The sequence below is a fragment of the Equus caballus genome, chromosome 14, assembly GCF_041296265.1.
Source record: "Equus caballus isolate H_3958 breed thoroughbred chromosome 14, TB-T2T, whole genome shotgun sequence".
In the NCBI taxonomy this organism is placed as follows: domain Eukaryota; kingdom Metazoa; phylum Chordata; class Mammalia; order Perissodactyla; family Equidae; genus Equus; species Equus caballus.
In genome coordinates, this window is record NC_091697.1 from 75933479 (window position 1) to 75955117 (window position 21639).

Below are 21639 nucleotides of genomic sequence, written 5' to 3' on the forward strand. Positions count from 1 at the left end.
ACTACCTTCTCGGGGCATCCGGGTTCGAGACGGGGGCGTGGCTGGGGCGGGGTCAGCCCCCCCCCCCCCCCCCCCCAGCCCCGAAGAGCTTAGTGACTTCCAATTGGCTGCGAGCGGCAGTGGCTTGACGTCCATTGGCTGCTGCCGCCTGCGGCCTCGGCGGCTTAGAGGCTGAGAGCTCTCTAACTTGTCAGTGTCGCGGAAAGCCGGGAGTCTAGTGCCGGACGGCGAGCCTCAGCTCCGTACTCTCCTTGCGACTCCTCAGGTAGCCGGGGGTGGAAGCACGGTAGTGAGGCGACCTGGAGGGAGGGCGACAGGGACGTTTGGGGCCGGCCTGGTGCGTTTTCCCGGAGCTGTGCCCGGCAGCGGGGTGAGGGAGGCTGCCGTGGAGGTCGGGGATGGCGGACGCTGGCGTCTGGGCGGGTGTGGACCTCACAGGTGAGAGAGAAAACTGGGGCGAGGGGAGGGGAGTGGAAGGGGCGAGCTGGAAGGGTCTCGGGGCTTGCACCTCGGCTCTCTGCACCGCTCACCAATTTGCGGACTTGCACTCTGCTTAGGCTCAGTTACGTGGGAAGGGGTGGTAAAAACCTCGCTTCTAGGGCTTTGGTGAAGATTCACTGAGATCGCGGTCTGTGAAGGGCACAGTACTTTCCGGTTCTTAGGAGATGCCCAGACGACGTAAGGTCCGTCTTAGGCCAAGCTTCGACGGAGATGATGTCGATAAGAGAACGTTTTCTGAGGGCTTACTATTTTCCAAGTTCTGTACTAAATGTATTAACTCGTGTAATTCCTCAATAAATTAGTGTTACTGTTATCCCTAATTGCCAATCAAGGAAGATTACTTGAGATTTTTTTTTTGGTTCAGGAGCCAGGGAAAAATATGACAAATTCAATGTGATGTCAGATTTTTAATGTAAAGGCTTTTCCAGCCTGTGATGAGCTTGCAGCTTTTTACAAAACAGATCTGTAGACTCTGAAGGCGGAAGCCCTGGGTTGAAATTCTGGTTCCATCAGTTATTAGCTGTGATCTTGTGACTTACTCTCCTTGTTGCTACTCTCCCCTCCTGTAAAATAGGGATAATAATAATATCAGCTCTTAAGGTTGTTTATGAGAATTAAATGAAATAATACAATTTAAAGTGGCCCGAAAGACTGATCACATAGTAAATGATCAATAAATGTTAGCTATTATTATTAACAAAGAATTAGAGCCTTAGGACCTTGAACTTTAACTTGGACTCAAAGCTGTGATATCATTAGAATTTAATATTGCCTTAAGTGTTGTAAAAAGTCTCAACATTGTTGTAAAGCTTGTCCTAAAATAAGCTGAAGTGAGCACTGAAACTGAGGAGCATTAGTCACATTGCAGAAGTAGCTTCATGTTGGGTTTCTGCTATTGCCAGTCTCAAAAAACGAGAAACTACTGTACTTGACTGAGTTGGAAAAACTAAATTACCAATTCAAGATTGATTGGAAATCAAGCATATGCTGAAATTTTTATGTTAGGTAAAAATATAATTTAATTTCAAGGCCTTGGTTTGCACATCTTGGGGAAAATCTATGACATGTTAAATTGAAGCTATTCACATAAATGAAACTCATATCAATTGGTTAATGGAAGGTTAAACAATTCTGATATGAGCTTCTTTAACAAGTGAATTCTGACTTACTCATACTACGTAAATACAATGAATTTTTATGGCATTCACTTTTTATTAGAGGTTAAAATGTTTATTATGTTCCGTATTTAAAATAGAACCTATGGCCATTTCACTGTGTCATATATTTGACAAAAATTGGAGTTTTATTGGTTAAAGAGTATGGTCCTGATAGATGGCCTCAAGAAAATTTTTACCTTGGGAAGGCTAGCTTCTCTATGATGGCAGCCACTGTCTCATTAGTGGTTACTTCAAAAACGTGGACATAGAAAACATGAACAAAAAAGTTAGTTTAAGTGAGGAAAAAATGATGGTGGACATTACTCAGGATTTGGCCATAGACCTGTCAAGAGTATCTACTGTTTCATGCGGAGCTGTTAGATTCTGATATGGTTAAGTGGTACCTGCTCTCTCTGACACATAAGTGATGGAGTTGGAGAGTTTCCTGTTATAAGGTCATAAAGTCAAGAAAGGAAATAAAAGAATTAGAGGGAGTTCAGAATGGATTTAAAGCGTTTTCCTGACATTCTCCGAGGATGATTGCAGTAGAGGATATTGTATACTTTCCTCAATTAATGTAAATGCCCTGTTATATTAGGAGAGTGCCAAGACCTTGATAACCCCAATACTGCCTCCCCTGCCTCCCACCCCATTCTGGAATATATTTCAGGAGATGTTCTGTCATACTAGCCCACATACAGATATCAGTTTAGACAGTAACCATCATTCCCTTTTGGACGTAATCTTGATGGAAAAAATCCATGCAAGAATTAATTGCCTGGTTAAATAAATACTTCATGGAGCTAAAAGAGGTCTTTCCGAGTTTATAGTTACTTTGTTCTCTTACTTTCCCGCCTCCTCTTCCACCGCTCCTAAAGAGGCTCATTAATAGGATTTTTTTTTTTTAATTTACTAAACTCCAAGCTCACAACCAAGGGTTTTTCTTTCTTTCTTTCTTTTTTCTTTTTCTTTTTTTTGGTGAGGAAGATTGGCCCTCAGCTAGCATCTGTTGCCAATTTTCCCTTTTTTTTTTCTTCTCCCCAAAGCCCCAGTACATAGTTCTATATCCTAGTTGTAAGTCATTCTAATTCTTCTATGTAGGATGCCTCCACAGCATGGCTTGATGAGAGATATGTAGGTCCATGCCCAGGATCCAAACCAGGGAACCCGCGGCCACTGAAGCAGAACCCATGAACTAAACCACTTGGCCACGGGGCCAACCCCCTAATAGGAATTTTTTTTTTTTTTTTTTTTTTTTTAAAGATTTTATTATTTCCTTTTTCTCCCCAAAGCCCCCCGGTACATAGTTGTATATTCTTCGTTGTGGGTTCCTCTAGTTGTGGCATGTGGGACGCTGCCTCAGCGTGGTCTGATGAGCAGTGCCATGTCCGCGCCCAGGATTCGAACCAACGAAACACTGGGCCGCCTGCAGCGGAGCGCGCGAACTTAACCACTCGGCCACGGGGCCAGCCCCCCTAATAGGAATTTTTAATGTTTTAGTTTTTGTTGTTGTTGCTGCAGGTCAAAGTTTATTTAAAGGGTGGAATAAGTCAACTTTGAGAATAAAAACTGGATTACATCCATTTCTACTGTCCTAGGACCTGATATATACCAGATGCTTGGTCAATAAAATAGTAGCTTCCTTGAGAAATTGTTGTTTCATTATGGTGATGGAAGTTTAGTCATTCAGAAGCTCAAGGATGATTGGTCTAAGTGGACGCGGCTTGGATATCTTGAGGTCTTCCATAAGTGAGATGAGTAGCTCACTGTCCACAGATTTTTCCGTTTTTTATTCACTGGGTTGCTACTGCATGCTAGACATGAGGAGTATAACATTGAACAAGTCACATTTCCTGCCCCCAAAGATTTTAGAGTTAAATGGGAGAAGATGAGAACAGAATAATGACAGTACAGAGTTGCTGTGAGAAAACACTGGAGAAGACGCTAACCTCGTCTTTAGGGGAGTCCGGGAAAGAAGAGTAGAAATTAGGCACTGAAGCTCAGCCAGACCCTAGCAGGACCCATAAGCCATATTAAGGAGTTTGGATTATGCTAATCAGGAGGAGTGAATGATTACTCAGGTAAGCACCTTAAAGATTCAGATTCTCATCTTTATAGGTAGTTTTTATTGCTTGCTTTTTGTGTGCTGTATTTGCACAAAGATAATGTCTATGACAATCATTGTTTTCCATTTCATCTTTGATTTCTATCAAAGAGTTTTGAAAAAAATACTCTTATCTCCCAACCACAGGAACCTGGGAGGTGACCTTTGGGTTTAAAGAATATTGTTTAATCATAATGATCCCAGTAATACATAAATTTAAATTTCCTTTGCAAGTCCTCTCTAGGAACTTGTGCTTGTTTACAACATACCCTTGAATGTGGTCATTGAACTGGCTATCAAATTGGCAGTGTCTTGAGTGGAAATGGGATAAATTCCTCACTGGCAGGCTTTTTGAAAGAGCTCGTCCACTTTTAGTTGTTGGGTAGGAGCTATACTTACACATTTTGCTTCACTTACGTAGATCCTAAATTCTATATTCTTGAATTTTCTATATATACTTTCCCATGTTCCTGAAGGGATATTATACCCCAAAATAGGCCATTTTGGAATAAGGATTATTTTGAGCTGAAGTCAGTTAATAAGGAGCAATGAAGAAAGAGCTATTTTCCCTCCCACTATCTGCATAAAAGTAGGACATAACTTTCCCTTTGTGAAGGTCTTCCCTCTTCCCTCTCCTATACCAGAAGAAGAACAACTCTTATCACTGGAGACTGAAAATTGGCACCAAGATGGTTTGCACAAGCAAACTTTACTAAAATAACCCTTATCTTCTATTAGTTTCCTCCCATACATTTACCTTCCCATAATTTACCATCCCTAGAAGCCCAAATCCTGTTTCCTTTGTCTTGTCACTTCTCCGCAGTTTATCACCCTTTGTTAAAATGGTGTATATGCCCCTGGGTCTCACTGCTTCTTTGAGTCTTGGCTTCTTTTCTAAGAAGGCCTTTGTGCATGTAAAAATTAAAATAATAGCATCAAATAAAGTTTGTGTACCTTTTCTCCTATTAATCTACCTTTTGTCAGTTTAATCCGCAGGTCCCAGATACAGAACATAAGAGAGTAGAGGAAAAGCTTTTTTTCCTTTTCTGCAGTTCTATATCATTTTAATGTTTATCATTTTTAATGGCTTATGTGCTCTGTTTTATGCTATTTAAATGTTCGCTACAGCATTGATTTATTTCTGTCGCCTTTAGTTTTTAGATCAATGGTTCTCAACCCTGGCTGGATAACAGAATGATCAGTGAGGCTTTTTAAAGGACCTAGATTTCTGGGGCCTACCCTAGAACAGACCCAATGAATCAGGCTATCTGGTAGGGGCCTGAAAGCTAGCATGTAAAACCAGTGTCAAAAAAACCCAGAAGCAGACAGAAGTTAAAGTGGTAAAGGCAGGTCTTATTCAAGAACTACTGTGATAGAAGAAAAGAAACCTCAGTATAGAACTGGGCTCCATTCTGAATACAACAAGGACAAGTGGGCATTTCTAGCCAAGGAGCAGGGTAGGTGTCACTGGATGGAAAATTACTAAAAGGAAACGTTAGAGGTAAGGGAGATTCTGGACTTGATAGGATTCTTGCTGAAGGCAGGCCAGGGTGATAAGATCGAGGGGAGGAAGAGGAATTTTGAGGGTGAGGGATTTTCGCTAAACTGACCCAGCAGGATTCTTGCAAAAACTGGACTAAGGGGGCCAAGGACAAGTCTAAGAGTTAGGCCTAGTCTCCAAGAGGACTCAGAGGGGCCTGATAAGGAGTCTTTGTCCACAGCAACAAGTGCTACAAAATATAACAAAGGTGACTCTGATGATGCATCTGTAGTTGAGAATTGTCACCTTCCTCTCATAGAGGTTTGAGGCTTGATATTTCATTTAGTTCTTTTCTTGATTCTCCCTCTAGTAGTAACTTGATGATTCTGTAAACGGGCAGCTTTGCCCCAAAAGCCTTTTGTCCTCTAGCCTTTTACTAGAGAGCACCATGGCACCAAAAGGAGACAAAGTTAAGACCAAATAGTTCTTGTTTTGAAGCAAACACACTTCAACAGATATTAAAGGCCTATTGTGCTCCAGGCAGTGTTCTCGTTGGTGGGGATATAGTGCTGAATAAGGCAGACAAGGGCCCCTGCTCTATTAGTTGGGAGTGTGATGGTGAAAGAGTAGAATACACCAATATATAAACAAGTTAATTTCAGATAGTGATAGCACTATGAAGAAAATAAAAGAAAGGTATAATAGTGACTTACGGAAGGCTATATTAATGACAGGATGTTTATACATTGTTATCAGTCATGCTCAGGTTTGGGATCTAGTAATCCAGGCCGAGAAATAGCAAGTACACAGCCCCAAAGTCAGTGACAAGCTTGGCCTATTCAAGGGACAGAAAAAAAACCAGTAGGACAAGAACAGTGTAGGCAATGGGATGTGGTGGTGTGAATAGGAATCTCTGACAGTCATGCGTCACTTACTGATGGGGACACATTCTGAGAAATGCATCTTAGGCGATTTTGTCATTGTGCAAACATCATAGAGTACACTTACACAAACCTAGATGGTATAGCCTACTACACACCTAGGCTATATGGTATAACCTATTGTTCCTAGGCTACAAACCTGTACAGCATGTTTCTGTACTGAATAGTGCAGGCTATTGTAACACAATGGTAAGTATTGTTATCTAAATGTATGTAACACATATGTAAAAAAGATACAGTAAAAATATGGTATAAAAGATAAAAAATTGTACACCTGTGTAGGGTACTTACCATGAATGGAGCTTGCAAGACTGGAAGTTGTTCTGGATGAGTGAGTGAGGGTGGTGAGTGAATGTGAAGGCCTAGGACATTTTTGTACACTACTGCTGACTTACAAACACTGTACACTTCAGTTACATTAAATTTATAAAAACTTTCTTTTTTCAGTAATAAATTAACCTTAGTTTACTGTAACTTTTTGGTTTATAAACTTTATGGGGGCTGGCCCAGTGGCTGAGTGGTTAAGTTCGCGCGCTCCGCCTTGGCGGCCCAGGGTTTTGCTGATTCGGATCCTGGACGTGGACCAAGCACCACTCGTCAGGCCATGTGCTACGTCCCACATAGCACAACCAGAAAGACCTGCAACTAGAATATGCAACTATGTACTGGGGGGCTTTTGGGAGAAGGAAAAAAAAAGATTGGCAACAGATGTTAGCTGAGGTGGCAATCTTTAAAAAAAAACTATGATTTTTTTAAACTTTGACTCTTTGTAATAACGCTTAGCTTAAGACACAAACACATTGTGCAGCTGTACAAAAATATTTTCTTTCTTTATATCCTTATTCTCAAAGCTTTTTCTATTTTTAAATTTTTAAATTTTTTTTAATTTTTAAACTTTTTTAAAAACTAAGACACACGCACATTAGCCTAGGCCTACACAGAGTCAGGATCATCAATATCACTGTTTTCCACCTCCAGATCTTGTCCTACTGGAAGGTCTTCAGAGGTAATAACATGCATAGAGATGTCATCTCCTATGATAACACTGCCTTCTTCTGGAATACCTCCTTAAGGACCTGAAGGTTTCTTTACACCAGCATAACCACAAACAATGTGTTGAACTGCGATGTTACAACCTAGGCAATAGGAATTTTTCAGCTCCATTATAATGTTATGGGATCACTGACGTATATGCAGGTTTGTTGTTGACTGAAACGTCGTGGTGCATGCCTGTAATTCATTTTAAGGGTGAGTCCAAGGCATTTGACCTTGAGCAACTGCTCAATTACTGTTTTAATAGTAAATTGTTAAGCTGAGGAAGACTGATGCAAATTGAGGGGAACCTGGGGAAGCAAAAGATGCCCATTAGGCATGAGCTCTAAGTAGGCTTCTGGATCTGGGACTTTGAAGCAGTGCCTCTCTCCCTGCCTCCTGCTCTCCCTGTGTCTTTTCACATGTCAGCCTCAGGATAGCCACATTTCTTGCAAGCTTGCATGTTGATCAGAAGCTCCTGGAGCAATTATTCTAAAAGAAACCTGCAGAAGCTGCATGGACTTTTCCAGCCTAACCTTGGAAGTCATGCGGAGTCACAACCTCCGCCTTTTGATGGGAAGTGTATCAAACAATTTGCAACAATGCTTTAAAACCGTCACATTACAGAATCCAAATTATAGTAAGTTTATTATCTTTCAAGGTTAATAATCATTTCGCTTTGAAAATATTGTTGGTTAGTAGCTTATCTTTGAAATTATTAATGATATAGTACTTTTCTTTGTGTAGTTAAAATTATTGCCTTAAAATTGTAAACTATTTATTTATGCTGTACTGGTGGTTCTAAAAGTCTTCCTATGACTTCCTCACATAGATACCTCACTGAATCCTATCACACTTCATCAAATGAAATAAAATATTGAAGACAGTAGAGTTCTTCAAACTTTTGAAACTGTTCAGAGTTCTATAGCTCTATCCTTAAAGGATGTAAGAAGAGATTTCCAGTTGTGGTTGTCATTTGTTCACTAGAATGAGTCCTAAACCTGTGGGATGGTGAAATAAAATTTTCAATAGCTGAAGCTCTAAGGACTTTTTAAAAAGTTTATGCCTTGTGTATTTTTGTATTTTGAAAACAGCATTTTTTTCTTTAATTTGTCTGGAATTTTATAATTTATTCCTTTCTATTAGGTTTTATTAGGGAAAGTAGGATTGAATTTTATTTTAATGTGAGTGATTTTAAGAACTCAAAATGTGGGATTCTCATCCCTGACTATGTATTACTCACCTTGGGAGCTGTTAGAAAAATACCTATGCCCAGGTCCTGCTCCCAGGGATTCAGATTAGTTGATTTGGGGTGGAGTCCAGCTCCAGGTATAGGTAACTTTTACAGCTCTCCAGTTGATTCTGTTATGAAACCAGTTTGAGACCCGCTGGTCTATTGCATCAAACTGTGGTGTTTGCTGATGCTAATCTTGGTCTCTGTAACAGGAAAAAGAAATGGAAGGCCTGCCTGATGCTGCTGCTTTTGCAACTAAACTTAAAAATACTCTGATCCAGTACCATAGCATTGAAGATGATAAGTGGAGAGTTGTTAAGAAAACGGTAAATTACTTAAATTACTTATATTTGGGGTATATTTTCTCTCTAATGAATTGGTTGATGACTTTCAAAATGGTATGGAAAAATATGGATCATATTTTAGATGGATGTGCAGGAGAGAGAATTGTGCTAATCAAGGTAGTGGTTTAACATCTCACAAGGAAGAAACATGGTAATCCTGCATTGCTTTCATTAGTTCTTTAGATATTGGACATGAAAGTAGACTCATGGCAACCAGAGCCTAATGAGTAGCCTCTTAAGTCAACAAATAAAATATGTCATTGTCAATTTAAGGAAGTAATTGATAGTTTGGAATAGTTTCAGATATTTCAACAAGCCTGAGAGGATGGCCAGTTAGTGTTCTTTTTTACCAATATGACTTGCCCAAACTATCACATGGCTGAGTGTTGACAGAGCCAACCCTAGAACTCAGGACACTTCCAGTCAAGTGCTCTAGCTGTTCTGATATTCAGAATTTCTTGGAAAATGATCAGAAAAAAAAAGTAGGGACTAATTCAAGATAACACTGTTAATAGATGTGAATAGTTTTTAAAAAAAGATAAGAGCAAGTTCAGAAGGAAATATTTAGTATTCCTAATATCTTAGTCTAAGTGTGTCAGTAATGGTAAATGTCTAAGATTGGAATGAGGCAAATAATAATGGCCAATAAAATAGTGTCATTACTGAATCTTCACAGTGTTTGGATCTCATTAAACTCCTGAAAAATCTTTTTTGGAGGTCTGTAATTTAAGTAAGATGTAAAGAATTTTAGGATACAGAAGAAATTAAAATATACATCATTTGATGGTATAAATGACTTATGTATCTCTTTGAATATTTATTTGTTTTATTTTAATGCAAAGACTAATGCTCTAGACTAATGAAATTGTCAGTTTTATATGCAAGGTTACACAAATGTAATTATCACCATATTCTGTTTTTATTGTTTTAGAAAGATGTAACAATTTGGAGAAAGCCTTCAGAAGAATTTAATGGACATCTGTAAGTAAATTCTTGTAATTTTTTGCAGCTCTTAAGACGTTGCTAAACTTCATATATATATATAATATATATATATCACTAAATGACCATTGCCAATAGAATTTGTTTTTTTCTTTTAAGATTTTAAACTTTATGAGAAGCAAATCAGTTTATGAATTGAAAGCCTTTTTTTTGAATTTTAAGTAATTTTATTGGGATTATAATGGTTTATAACCTTATGTAATTTTCGGTGTACATTATTGTTGATCAGTTCCTGAATACACTTCATCATACTTACCCCCAGTAGTCTAATTTTTATCCATCACCATACATATGTGCCCCTTTGTCCTTTTTGCCCACCCCCCAACCTCCTTCCCCTCTGGTAACCACTGATCTGTTCTCTTCAGCCATGTATTTCTTATCTTCCACATATGAGTGAAATCATGCAGTATTTGTCTTTCTCTGGTTTATTTCACTTATCCTGCCTTCCACGTCCATCCATGTTGTTGCAAATGGGACAATTTTGTCCTTTTTTATGGCTGAGTAGTATTCCATTATCTATGTATACCACATCTTCTTTATCCATTCATGTGTAGAAGGGCACTTGGGTTGCTTCCACATCCTGGCTATTGTGAATAAAACCATAAAACTCCTAGAAGACAATAAAGGCAGTACACTCTTTGACATTAGTATTAGCAGCATCTTTTCAAATACCATGTCTACTCGGGCAAGGGAAACAAAAGAAAAAGTTAACAAGTGGAACTACATCAGACTAAAAAGCTTCTGCAAAGCAAAGGAAACCATGAACAAAATGGAAAGACAACCCACCAACTGGGAGAAAATATTCGCAAATCATTTATCAGACAACGGGTTGATCTCCAAAATATATGAAGAACTCAGACAACTGAACAAAAAGAAAACAAAAAACTCTATCAAAAAATAGGCAGAGGACATGAACAGACATTTTCCCAAGGAAGATATACAGATGTCCAACAGACACATGAAATGATGCTCAACATCACTAATTATTAGAGAAATGAGAAATATCACCTTACATGGGTCAGAGTGAAAGCCTTTAAAATGTCCATCTCCCTCTGGACTGAGTTGGTGGTGAGGGGATCATAAATAATGATACCAAGTGGCTGGTGAAATTTTAATTTCTTAGTGTGGTATACAAGACACTTCCAGTATTCTTCTACATTTACTCAGTGATATAGCATACTTTATGAATTTATCTTGAAGAAATCATCAGAAAGACAATAGTTCACTACTTGTCTCTTCCACCACAGCATTACTTATAAAATTAAAAAAAACAGTTGAATAATCCATAGTTGGAAATGATTAAATTGTGAAGCATATGTGACATTTTACAGTCTTTAAAAACTATGTTTTCAAATATTATTTAAAAACATAAAAAAATGCTCAAGAAATAATGTAAGGTGAATAAAACAGAATGCTAAACTGTAGCACAATTATGGGTTGACTTTATACATTTTTATATATTTTTTTAAACACCAAATATACATGTCCATATGGTGGTTTTATGAATGATTTTTATTTCCGTTTTTTGATATTTGCATATAGTTGAACATGAATTATGCCTTTAATCAGAAAAATATTGTTTTTTAAAGCCACTGGAGACAATTGCCTTGTGTAATTGGAATGAAATTTCACATTCTTGGGACTCAGTCCTTTTTAAAATGAAACTGCTGGCCCCACTTACTATATCCAGAATGTTCTGAAGTATAATACCAAAATTAGCATTTCCAGAAAGATGAGCTGTACGATATTTATGACAAGGACAAGGAAACTAGAGTTGCATTAAGCTTTATGAGGAAGTGTGGAAGGTAACCCTTTAGATGGTAATTCCCAGTGGGGGTTGAAAGTGTAAAAAATGCCACCGGAGCACTATGCTTGGTGATCTGAAAGGACTTCATAGAGGAGCCAATATCTGAGCTGAGCCTTAAAGGAAGAACAGGTATTTCTTAGGGAATGAAGGACTGATTCACATCCCAGGTAAAGGGAATTGCACCTATTACATAAACACAGATGGAAACACTTTAGGAAGTTTGTTTAGGAAAGTAGAAGTTGTGTTTGTATAGTTGGAGCATAAAGTGTGGGGGTTGGGAGAGCATACGTCTGAAGGGCTTTTGAATTCTAAACTAAGGGATTCAGTGTTGCACTTTCCCTCTGCTCAACCCCCACTCCACCTTCTAGGTCCTCAAAGGGTTTTGAATCTACTCTAATTACACTGTGAAACGTGGAAATAAGCATGGATAGTTTAGAGAAAAGCTTTTACCCTGGAAGTCCATGGCTGGCTGCTTGAAGTTCCCCTAAGATTATACGTAAAATTTTGTCAATGTGTATATTCCTGGGAAGAAATCTGTGGCCTTTTACAGATTCTTAAAAAAGATATGTGATTGAAAGAGCTGGAAACTGAGGCAGTGCTGAGTTGGACACAGAGTACCCAAACTAAAGACATAGCACGGGAATTGAAAAGGGCGAATGAAGGTGAAAGAGATTTAATGATAGTGATGGTGGTGGTGGTGGTGATGATGATGATGGCAATGGCAATGGCAATGATAACTAACATTTCTTGGGAACTGGATATTGCTCTAAGTACATTTAGGAAATCATCTTGATAAAACATGATAGCTTATTAGTCTGACTATTGGAATGGGGTTAAGAGAAAAAGAAGAGTCAAAGTTGAATCCTAGATTTCTAATTTGGATGACTAGGTTAATTTGTATTACCCACACATGTACACTCTCCACCCCAAGTTAGAAAACACAGAAGGTAAGAGCAGATTTTGCATGGGGGATATAATGTAAGTTTTATATAGCTTGAGATGTTTACAAAATGGTAAAACAGCTTCAGATGCTTTAAACAAACAAGCAAAAAGGATCCCCAAAAATGTTACTGGTAGAGTTAAAGACAATCCATCTTTCATTTCTTCTCTTTTCTTTTCTCCCTAGAGGTTACTATTTTGAAGTTGTGTGTATTACTCCTGGTTCATACTTTGACCACATGTGTGTGTGTTTTCTTTAGTAATTTGCTTTTAATTTTTTCCATTGAATATTGTAGTTTCAAGATTTAGGCACGTTGTTAGATGTAGATCTATTCTTTTACTTCTATATGAGTATACCACAGTGTGTTTATCTGTCTGTAAATTTGCCTACTGACGAATTTTTAGGTTGTTGTCGGTTCTTCCCTATAAAGTGCAGTGTTATAGTAAACTTCTTGTTATATGTCTCTTTCTACACACTTGTGTGATTTTCTTTGGGTATGTACCTGGGTCTTAGGGATATACATCATCTAGCTTTACTAGACATTGCCAAACTGCTCTGTGAAGTGCTGGGAGCAGTTTGAGAGTTCTCATTCCTTTCCATTCAATACTTGTTATCAAGTTTTTAATCTCTGCCAATCTCAGGGGTGTGAGATAGTATCTTGTTAGTATTTACTTGATGATGAGTGAAGTTGAGCATCCTTTCTAAATTTATTGACATTTCAAGCCAATCTTAACATGTCCTTTGCCCATCTTTTCTTTAGATTGTCTGTTTTTTCTCATTGGTTTATAGGAATTAATTATATATCCTCTATAATAATTATATGTCTGTTTATATGTGCTGCACATATCTTCTTACAGTCTGTGGCTGGTTTTTATTTTGTTATTTGTGATATGCAAGTTCTGAATTTTAACCATCTTGTATTATTTGTGGTTTTATGTGTTTTATGCATTCAGGAAATCTCCCTGTATCCTGAGGTCACAAAGTTGATAACATATATTTTTCTCAAAGTTTTACATTTCACTCTATCTGGAATTTACTGTTTTGAATTGTGTGAAGTAGGGATTCAGTTTTTATGTTCCCTATTAGGATAGCTATTGAATCCAAACACCATTTATGGAATAGTACACTCTCTCCCCACTGATAGGTAAAGCCACCTTGAAATACATCAAGTTCCAATATTATTCCCGAGTCAATCCTGGGTGTTCTATTCCTGGGTGACCTATTTTTCTGTTCCTAATAAAAAAAGTTTAAAAATCAGGGTATAAATATCCATATACTAATAACACGTTAGAGCATACCGACAGGAGACTAGCATACATCATGAATGGAAGCATTGCAGTGTTCTGTAGACTGCTTTTGGCTACACCGTAACATGAAGGTACTTTACTATGTTTGTGATAATGCATAATATAGCCTGCAGATGTCTTATTAGATTAAGGACAAAGAGTACATTCTGATAAAATAATTGATAGAACTTAACTTATTAGAAAAGTTGTTGCAATTTACTTCCTTTAAAAAATCTTCACTAACTTTTACTCTTTTTGAATTTAGCTCTGAACTATGTGGGCATGCTGAAAGTTTTCATTCTAATAGCATTTGACTTTAATATTTTTTTCTCCAGCTTCAAAGCCCAAGGCGTTATAGATGATGTTGTCAATAGCGTAATAGACCATATACGCCCAGGTCCTTGTCGCTTGGATTGGGACAGCTTAATGACTTCACTGGATATTTTGGAGCATTTTGAAGAGGTATTTGTTTAGAAACATTACTTCAGAGTGTGTGTATGTTTGTGGGAGAGAGAGAGTGCAAGCGAGCCTGTGAGCGTGAGTATGTGTACACACTTGTATTCATCGCTTTGAGAATAGGTAGTCATGACAAAGAGCTCACAGGGGAATCCTTGCTGCCTTTTAAAAAGCTTGAGTTTCCATGTATTAACTAGTGGAAGTGTTAGAACTGAGTTTGTTTTCCATAGTACCTCTGCCCTTGCTGCTTAAGAAAATTGTCAGAGTCTTTAATTGTAAAAATTTAGTTGAGGTTCTGAAATCTAAAATTCTGAAAACACCACCGTCATATTCAGGTTTCTATGTAATTGCATGTAGGTTTCTCAATAACATTAAGCCAAAGTCAAAGACCAAAGATAAAAATGCCACCTTAGGCATCAGAGAATTATGTAACCAAAGTGGCTTCCTCTCTTTTTCTATTTTTGTTAATTCATTTCTTGCCATGTTTGAATTTCTTTATTGAAACATTTGATATTTTAGTAAAAATATTTGTGGGTTTTATCTTAAACACCTACAGTCTACACAACCTGCTTCCACGTGGAATATCCTATAGGATACAAGGTGACTGTATTGAATTAGAGATTTCAGTACCAGGTAACTTACCTCTCTGTATGTATATTGATTATATATCTTCTTCATGTCCTTACAGTAGCAGTCAGATTTAGAATAGAGATCTGAACCTGTAAGAATCACTCTAAGAATTGTTATTAAGAATAACTATAAAACATCTTAAATGAGTATTGGCTTGTTAGCCAAGATTAACTTATGATATATGAGTTGATGTGTGGTTTCCTATAGAAGTAACACCTGTTACCTGTTCTCTTTCAGAATTGCTGTGTGATGCGTTACACCACTGCTGGTCAGCTTCTGAATATAATTTCCCCGAGAGAGTTTGTTGATTTCTCCTACACTGTGGGCTATAAAGAAGGGCTCTTATCCTGTGGTAATGATCTCAAGACCTTATACTTTCTTTCAGTTTGTTTTAAATATTTGAGTTTTCTAGGCTGCATGTTTCTTTCTATGGAAGATTTATTTTCAACCTTCATACTTATTTTACAATCACTAAGCTTTACTTTCAAATGCTAGACCCTGGGAATTAAAATAACAATACCAAGGAGGATTTTGAAATCTTTCTGATAAGTGTTTATTCCCAGTTACATGGTATCCTCCGGGTCACAGCTAACAAATATGGATCACGTGCCTGCCTCTAAGAAAGGGAGCCAGTAAACAGATTTCCTTCTAAATCACTCTCAGAAAACAGCCTCTTAGTCATACACATAGAAAAAAAATAGACTTGGTATGTATTAGAGTATTTTTTCTTCCCTGTGCTGTATAATATTTTTCTTTTCAAAAGTAAAAATACTTCTCTTAGAAGGCTCCTGCTTTCTAAAATATACCAATAGGTAAATTAATATGTTTTTATGTATAGTATATACTTGAGTCGGCAGGTGTAGGTAAACATCTACTTGTTATTCTTAACCAGACAGTACCAAATTTGCATGTGGTAGTGCCTGTGGGGAGTGGCGGTGGTACCATAGGTTTGCTTATTGGCACCTTGAGGCCTGGTGCCAAGAGTTGTAGTTTCCAAGAAGCTACTAAGATGACATGATGTCATCTATTCCGAAGGGATTAGAACTTTCTCCATTACCTATCTACCAGCTTCCTGTCAGCATTGTACTTGGTAATTACCTTTTCCATTCTTCCATGGTCACTCCTGGGGCTTAATTTTCATCTACATGGATAGGAAGAAAAATATTTAAGCAAGAAATCTGATAATATTTTTATTTTTTATTTTTTTTGAGGAAAATTAGCCCTGAGCTAACTACTGCCAGTCCTCCTCTTTTTGCTGAGGAAGGCTGGCCCTGAGCTAACATACTGTGCCCATCTTCTTCTACTTTATATGTGGGACGCCTACCACAGCATGGTGTGCCATGTGGTGCCATGTCTGCACTCGGGACCCGGGCCGGTGAACCCTGGGCCGCTGAGAAGCGGAACGTGCGAACTTAATCACTGTGCCACCGGGCCAGCCCCTGATAATATTTTTAATGAAAGTTTTAGACTAATGTCAGTCATTGCTATTAATAGTGTTATTTTAAAATTGCCTTGTAGGGATAAGTCTTGACTGGAGTGAAAAGAGACCAGAATTTGTTCGTGGATATAACCATCCCTGTGGTTGGTTTTGTGTTCCACTTAAAGACATTCCAAACCAGAGTCTTTTGACAGGCTACATTCAGACAGATCTGCGCGGGATGATTCCTCAGTCTGCAGTAGATACGGCCATGGCAAGCACTTTAATCAACTTCTATGGTGATTTACGAAAAGTCTTAGGAAAGACATAATATGTTTAAACTTGTAGTTCTATGATTCCCTGAATCAACCATTTCTCTCAGCTGCATGGCCTGTAAAAATCATCCTTTCTTCTCTTCTGCCTAGTCTGTAGAAAAATTTGAGATGTTTTTGGTTTATTGTATTCCTAAAGTAAATAGCTATCTAAGAGAGGGCATTTCAATTTTCTTAAACAGTTATCTGCACATTGTTTGGCATGGGAGTGTGTTAGAAATGGAGAGTATGACAAAAATACATCAGAAGTAGATACAATTCTTTGACCCAAACTCTGAAGGAATTGAATAGTACCTCAGGAGGAATATTTTGGCTGCTTGAAAATTAGAGAAAGCACATGCTTCATTCTGTTAGGTTAAAATCATCTATTTTAGAGCTTTATGAACATTTTGTAAAAGTTTTAATTTTTTTTAGAAGTTAAATATTAGCGCTTTACTTTTGGTATGCTCTGTGAGTTTGCCAATATCTTGAACTAAAGAAAAAATCTCTTCTCTGTATTTTATAAAGATGAAGTTCATTGTCAATTGACTTGCACTACTTTAGGTATTGAAAAGATCAGAAATAAGAATAGATATCATAGTAACTATAGACACAATTCAAATGCAATTCAATTTTGATAACTAGATAGCACTATTTTGTTGATATCTTTAAAAATATATTTGTATCTTTATATAAATTTATTTAAAGAGTCTTAAAAAGCATTTATGCATGAATAAGACAGTCCAAAAAACTGCCAAATATGTGCTGGGGACACCACATTGATTGGGCAGTAGTCTGGCTCGTGTGAAATGGCTGGTGGTATCCTGTATTCACTGGTAGAGAATCATCTCCTTAAAAGTCAAATTCAATGAGTGTTCTGTACGTGTTTCAGTTTTAAAAGTATCGCCCACCTCATAAAGTATTACTAAACTACATCATAAACATTCACAATTGTGATGTAACTTCAGTCTGGAGCTATAACAAATGCATTCATTGATTTATCCAAATGCCCAGATGAGTCATTTTATAACTAGAACGGACTATAATTCTATAATCCTTGATTCTCTGGCTGCCTTAAATGAACATTCCTAAATGATTTAACATTCCAAGTGATTTTTTGGCTTTTGAACTATCCACCTTATTTATTTCTAAAATGAGAACTTGAGGCAACTCCATGTGTCTGTGCAAATATATTTATGTTTGTGTGCGTGCACACATCTTGAAATCTAATTCAGCGTTCAATGTGAGTTCTTTATGTGTTTCATACTGTTTCCATTGTTTCATTTCTTTTTTTTGTTTGTTTGGTTAATATGGGGTCAAGTGAGCACTGGAAATACTTATGTGCCAGATAGGCCACAAAAAGCACAAAAGCATGAAGGTTTGATCTGTGTTTTACTTTACTGTGTTTTCCTAAGTGTAAAGAAGCATAACTCATTGTTCTTCGGACCCATTTTGATAAAGTGGAAAAAGTAGAGCTGGTTTTGTTTTTATTTATATTTTTTTGCTCTTGGAGATGATGAGGTTCAAAAAAAAACAAAAGGTGGCAGCACCACAATATTCATGGTGAATAATCTCACAGCTTTTAGACTGAAAATGATTTGTTTCAAGATCTGACAGAAGCAATGCACAAACGATCCTATATTCTTAACTTGAAATTTATTTATCACCAATATCCTTTTCTAAATTGACTGTAACTTTTGAGTTGCTGGATTTCTCTGCTACTTTTTGTCTTCTTGCAGTATGGAAAGAAAGCTCAGCAATTAGCTTTCAGTTTCCCACAGAAATTGTTAAATGTTAATTTTGAATTCATCTATTTTCTTTTTCTTTGGTTTTATTAGTGTAGAGTAGGAGGTTTCTTATATTCCAATATTCTGTTTAGGATGGCAAAATACCAGCAGATGTCCAGTTATAGGGTGCCTGGATTGGGTAAGGGATTTGCGACAAGATTGTACATTACCATAAGGGCTATTATTGCCTGAGCTGGGTGCCCCTAATGGTAAATAAGCTGTCCACTCTCAGCCACTCTAATGTTCCCTTCGTGTTTTTCAATTTATACCTAAAACTAGTGATTACATAATCCACTGTTGAATGTGAACCCACTGCAGGTAAAAGGACTCTCGTGGAAAAATTTTCATTGCGATACCGTCATATGATGGATTGAAAAATTATATTTGAAATACTTGAAGTTTATATGCAGCTTCTGGATGGGACTTTAGATCTGCTGGCCTCTAGCTGTGTACTGAAGAAAAACAAACAGCTTTTTTGAGGTATAATTTACATGCTATACAATTTACTGGTTGTAGGTATACATTCCCGTGATTTTTTTTTTTTTTTTTTTGAGGAAGATCAGCCCGAGCTAACATCTGCTGCCAATCCTCCTCTGCTGAGGAAGATTGGCCCTGAGCTAACATCTGTGCCCGTCTTCCTCTATTTTATATGTGGGACGCCTGCCACAGCATGGCTTGATGAGTGTTACACAGGTCCGTACCTGGAATCCGAACCAGTGAACGCCGGGCCACCTAAGCGGAGCAGGATAACTTAACCGCTGTGCCCCCGGGCTGGCCCCTACAATCCAGGGATTTTTTAATACATGTATAGTTGTGCAACCATCACCACAATCCAGTTTTAGAACATTTCCATACCCAAAAAGATCCTCTTGCCTGTTTGCAGACTCATATCGAACCAAACTTTTGCACAGTTGCCAGAGTACAGATGATGATGAAAAAGATTAGAGTAGGTTTTATTTGTTTTTTTTAAGAGTAGAGGTGTATTTGAGTGTAAGCTCAGGAACCTTGTGGTAATGTATTAAATAGATTATTTCAAACGCCATAATTATACAAAAATTTAACAGTATGGATTGGGATTAATATTAATGTTAATTGAGCCTACTGTTTCCTATAGCAGTGCTGTATAATAGAAAAATATGAGCCATATGTGTAATTTTAAATTTTCTAGCAGCCACATTGAAAAAGTAAAAAAAAAAACAGCTGAACTTAATTTTAACAGTATAGTTTATTTAATCCAGTAGATCCCAAATATTATCATTTTAACATGTAATCAATGTAAAAAAATCATTAAAATGTCTTACATTCTTCTTTTGTACTAATTCTTTGAAATGTGGTGTGTACTTTACTAATTTGGACTAAGCACATTTTAAGTGTTCGTTCTCTACATGAGGCCAGTAGTCTATATTGAATAGCACAGTTCTATAGTATATGTATTAATTTGTCTTTCTGTTCTATAAAGTAGAGAATTTCATGGAATTTCTCTCTTAAATACAAAATCTTTTCTGGTCTCTGGAGCTTCAGTGCTTGCTAAATGAGGACTTCTGACCATGAGAAATAAATCAGTTAGAAGTTATCAATAAAATATAAATTACAGCCCAAAAATATTTTTCTTTAAAGATAATTAACGTTTCATAGAGCAGTTAATGAAATGAAAGAATATAACCTGCCTTGTTGTTATGTGGTCGATTATTTTCTCTAGCTTATAGCTAGTTTATATTAGAAATATTTGTATGTAGGAAATACTTGGCCTAGTACTGGTTTCAGTACGTGATCTCAGTTTTCTAAAGGAAATTAGTTTCCTACAGGAAAAAATAATTTATCATAAGTGGTACTTTTGCCTGAAATATTATAACTCTTGATTAACCCTACATTACTCAGCAAAAATAATTATAAGAATTTAGTGTTCTGCAGATGCATATAATGTAAACTGCTAGAGTATTAATGAGAGATTGTAAATGTTAAAAATCTTTTCATTTCATTGTTCCTTGAAGTTGAATATATTTGAAATATGTATAAAATTATCTCCCAGTAAAAAAATTTTCTTTTTTTCTTTCCTCCCTCTTTCTTTCCTAACTGAAGGACATTTTATCAACACTCAGGTTGAATTAACATCTCAAGCTAAAAACCTGTAATTGAGGTTGCCTCTGGAGAAAACAGGAAAATATTGCACAATTTAAGTCCTTAATTGTCTATTGATCTTTTAGGTATGAGGAATTCCCTTTGATGTAGATAGAAGCTTTACCTGGTTTACTCAAGAGCTCGCTAGAATCTTCAGAATCAGTTATTAAAATCTAGTTTCTTTTAATTAAGTGGACACTGTAGCTGTCTCAACCGTATGGATAAATTAATGGAACCCAGAGAAGTTAAGGGACTTGACCAGGTTTCTATTAGAAGCGTGTGTCATATAATTATTTGTCTGTTGATTTTCCCATGTCTTTCTTATTCAACTTCTAGACGTAGGAGATGGAGGGAAATCTGAGCATAGAAGTAACATTAGATTAATCCCAGAACACAGGTAATTGCAATGATAATTTCCTCATTATTTTCTTGTTTCCAAAGATTTTACATGTACAGTTGAACAAAAATTGATGTCTTGTAATTCAATTAAAGCTATACTGTATAGAGATTTTATTTTTTAAGAAGTTTGTAATTCTTTTGTGAGCCAATACATAAAACTAGAACCTTTATTTAACTACAAGCATGTATTAATGTAAATAAAATGTGCATTTATTTTTAAAATTGCTATGAAATGTCAGAATAAAATTTCTAGACACTCTTATAATTGATCATTGATGCTGTCTTTGTAAGTTGTTTTAACCTTAACTACTGATAAAAAGTTTCATATATCTGAAATTAAAGTCTGTAATTTAACTTCCTGAACTCGTACAAAAGAAAAATATAAACTGGAAATAAAGATTAATAACGCACATGCTAATCTCCTGCCAATGTCTCATACATTAGGGACAGTACTGGTGAATCTTGATTTGCTATTATATAGCCAGGAAGATGATGAAAGTATTCTGTCCTATTACAGTAACATATGGACAGGGTTTGTTGTATACACATTTAAATAATTGTGATAATTTGATTAGGAATTGTGATAACTTCATTTGGAGTTGAAAAAAGCTGTAAGTGATTACAAAGAAACCCTTGATCTCTGTTCTAAGAAAGCAATTATGGATGCTGTGGGCAGTATGCAATAGAAAATAT

The 21639-nt window shown here is 36.9% G+C and overlaps 1 protein-coding gene across 11 annotated transcripts in view; it reads left to right on the top strand.

Moving 5' to 3' along the window:
- The first annotated feature begins 20 nt into the window (after nucleotides 1–20).
- STARD4 (StAR related lipid transfer domain containing 4) overlaps nucleotides 21–21639 on the top strand; it is a 70231-nt gene continuing 48612 nt past the window's right edge. For 6 of the 11 annotated variants that reach the window (XR_011425624.1, XR_011425623.1, XR_011425622.1 and 3 more), the window contains exons 1-5: nucleotides 92–265; nucleotides 8662–8775; nucleotides 9725–9774; nucleotides 14164–14290; nucleotides 15152–15266. Coding sequence is in view for 7 of the 11 variants with exons in the window: in XM_070234462.1 (XP_070090563.1) it covers nucleotides 8671–8775; nucleotides 9725–9774; nucleotides 14164–14290; nucleotides 15152–15266 (397 nt within the window). In the remaining 4 variants the exon portion in view is untranslated. Of the gene's footprint in view, nucleotides 439–7575; nucleotides 7856–8661; nucleotides 8776–9724; nucleotides 9775–14163; nucleotides 14291–15151; nucleotides 16286–16432; nucleotides 21357–21639 lie in introns of those variants that run through there. The other 5 variants (XM_001503567.7, XM_023617873.2, XM_070234465.1 and 2 more) reach the window with 5 other exon arrangements.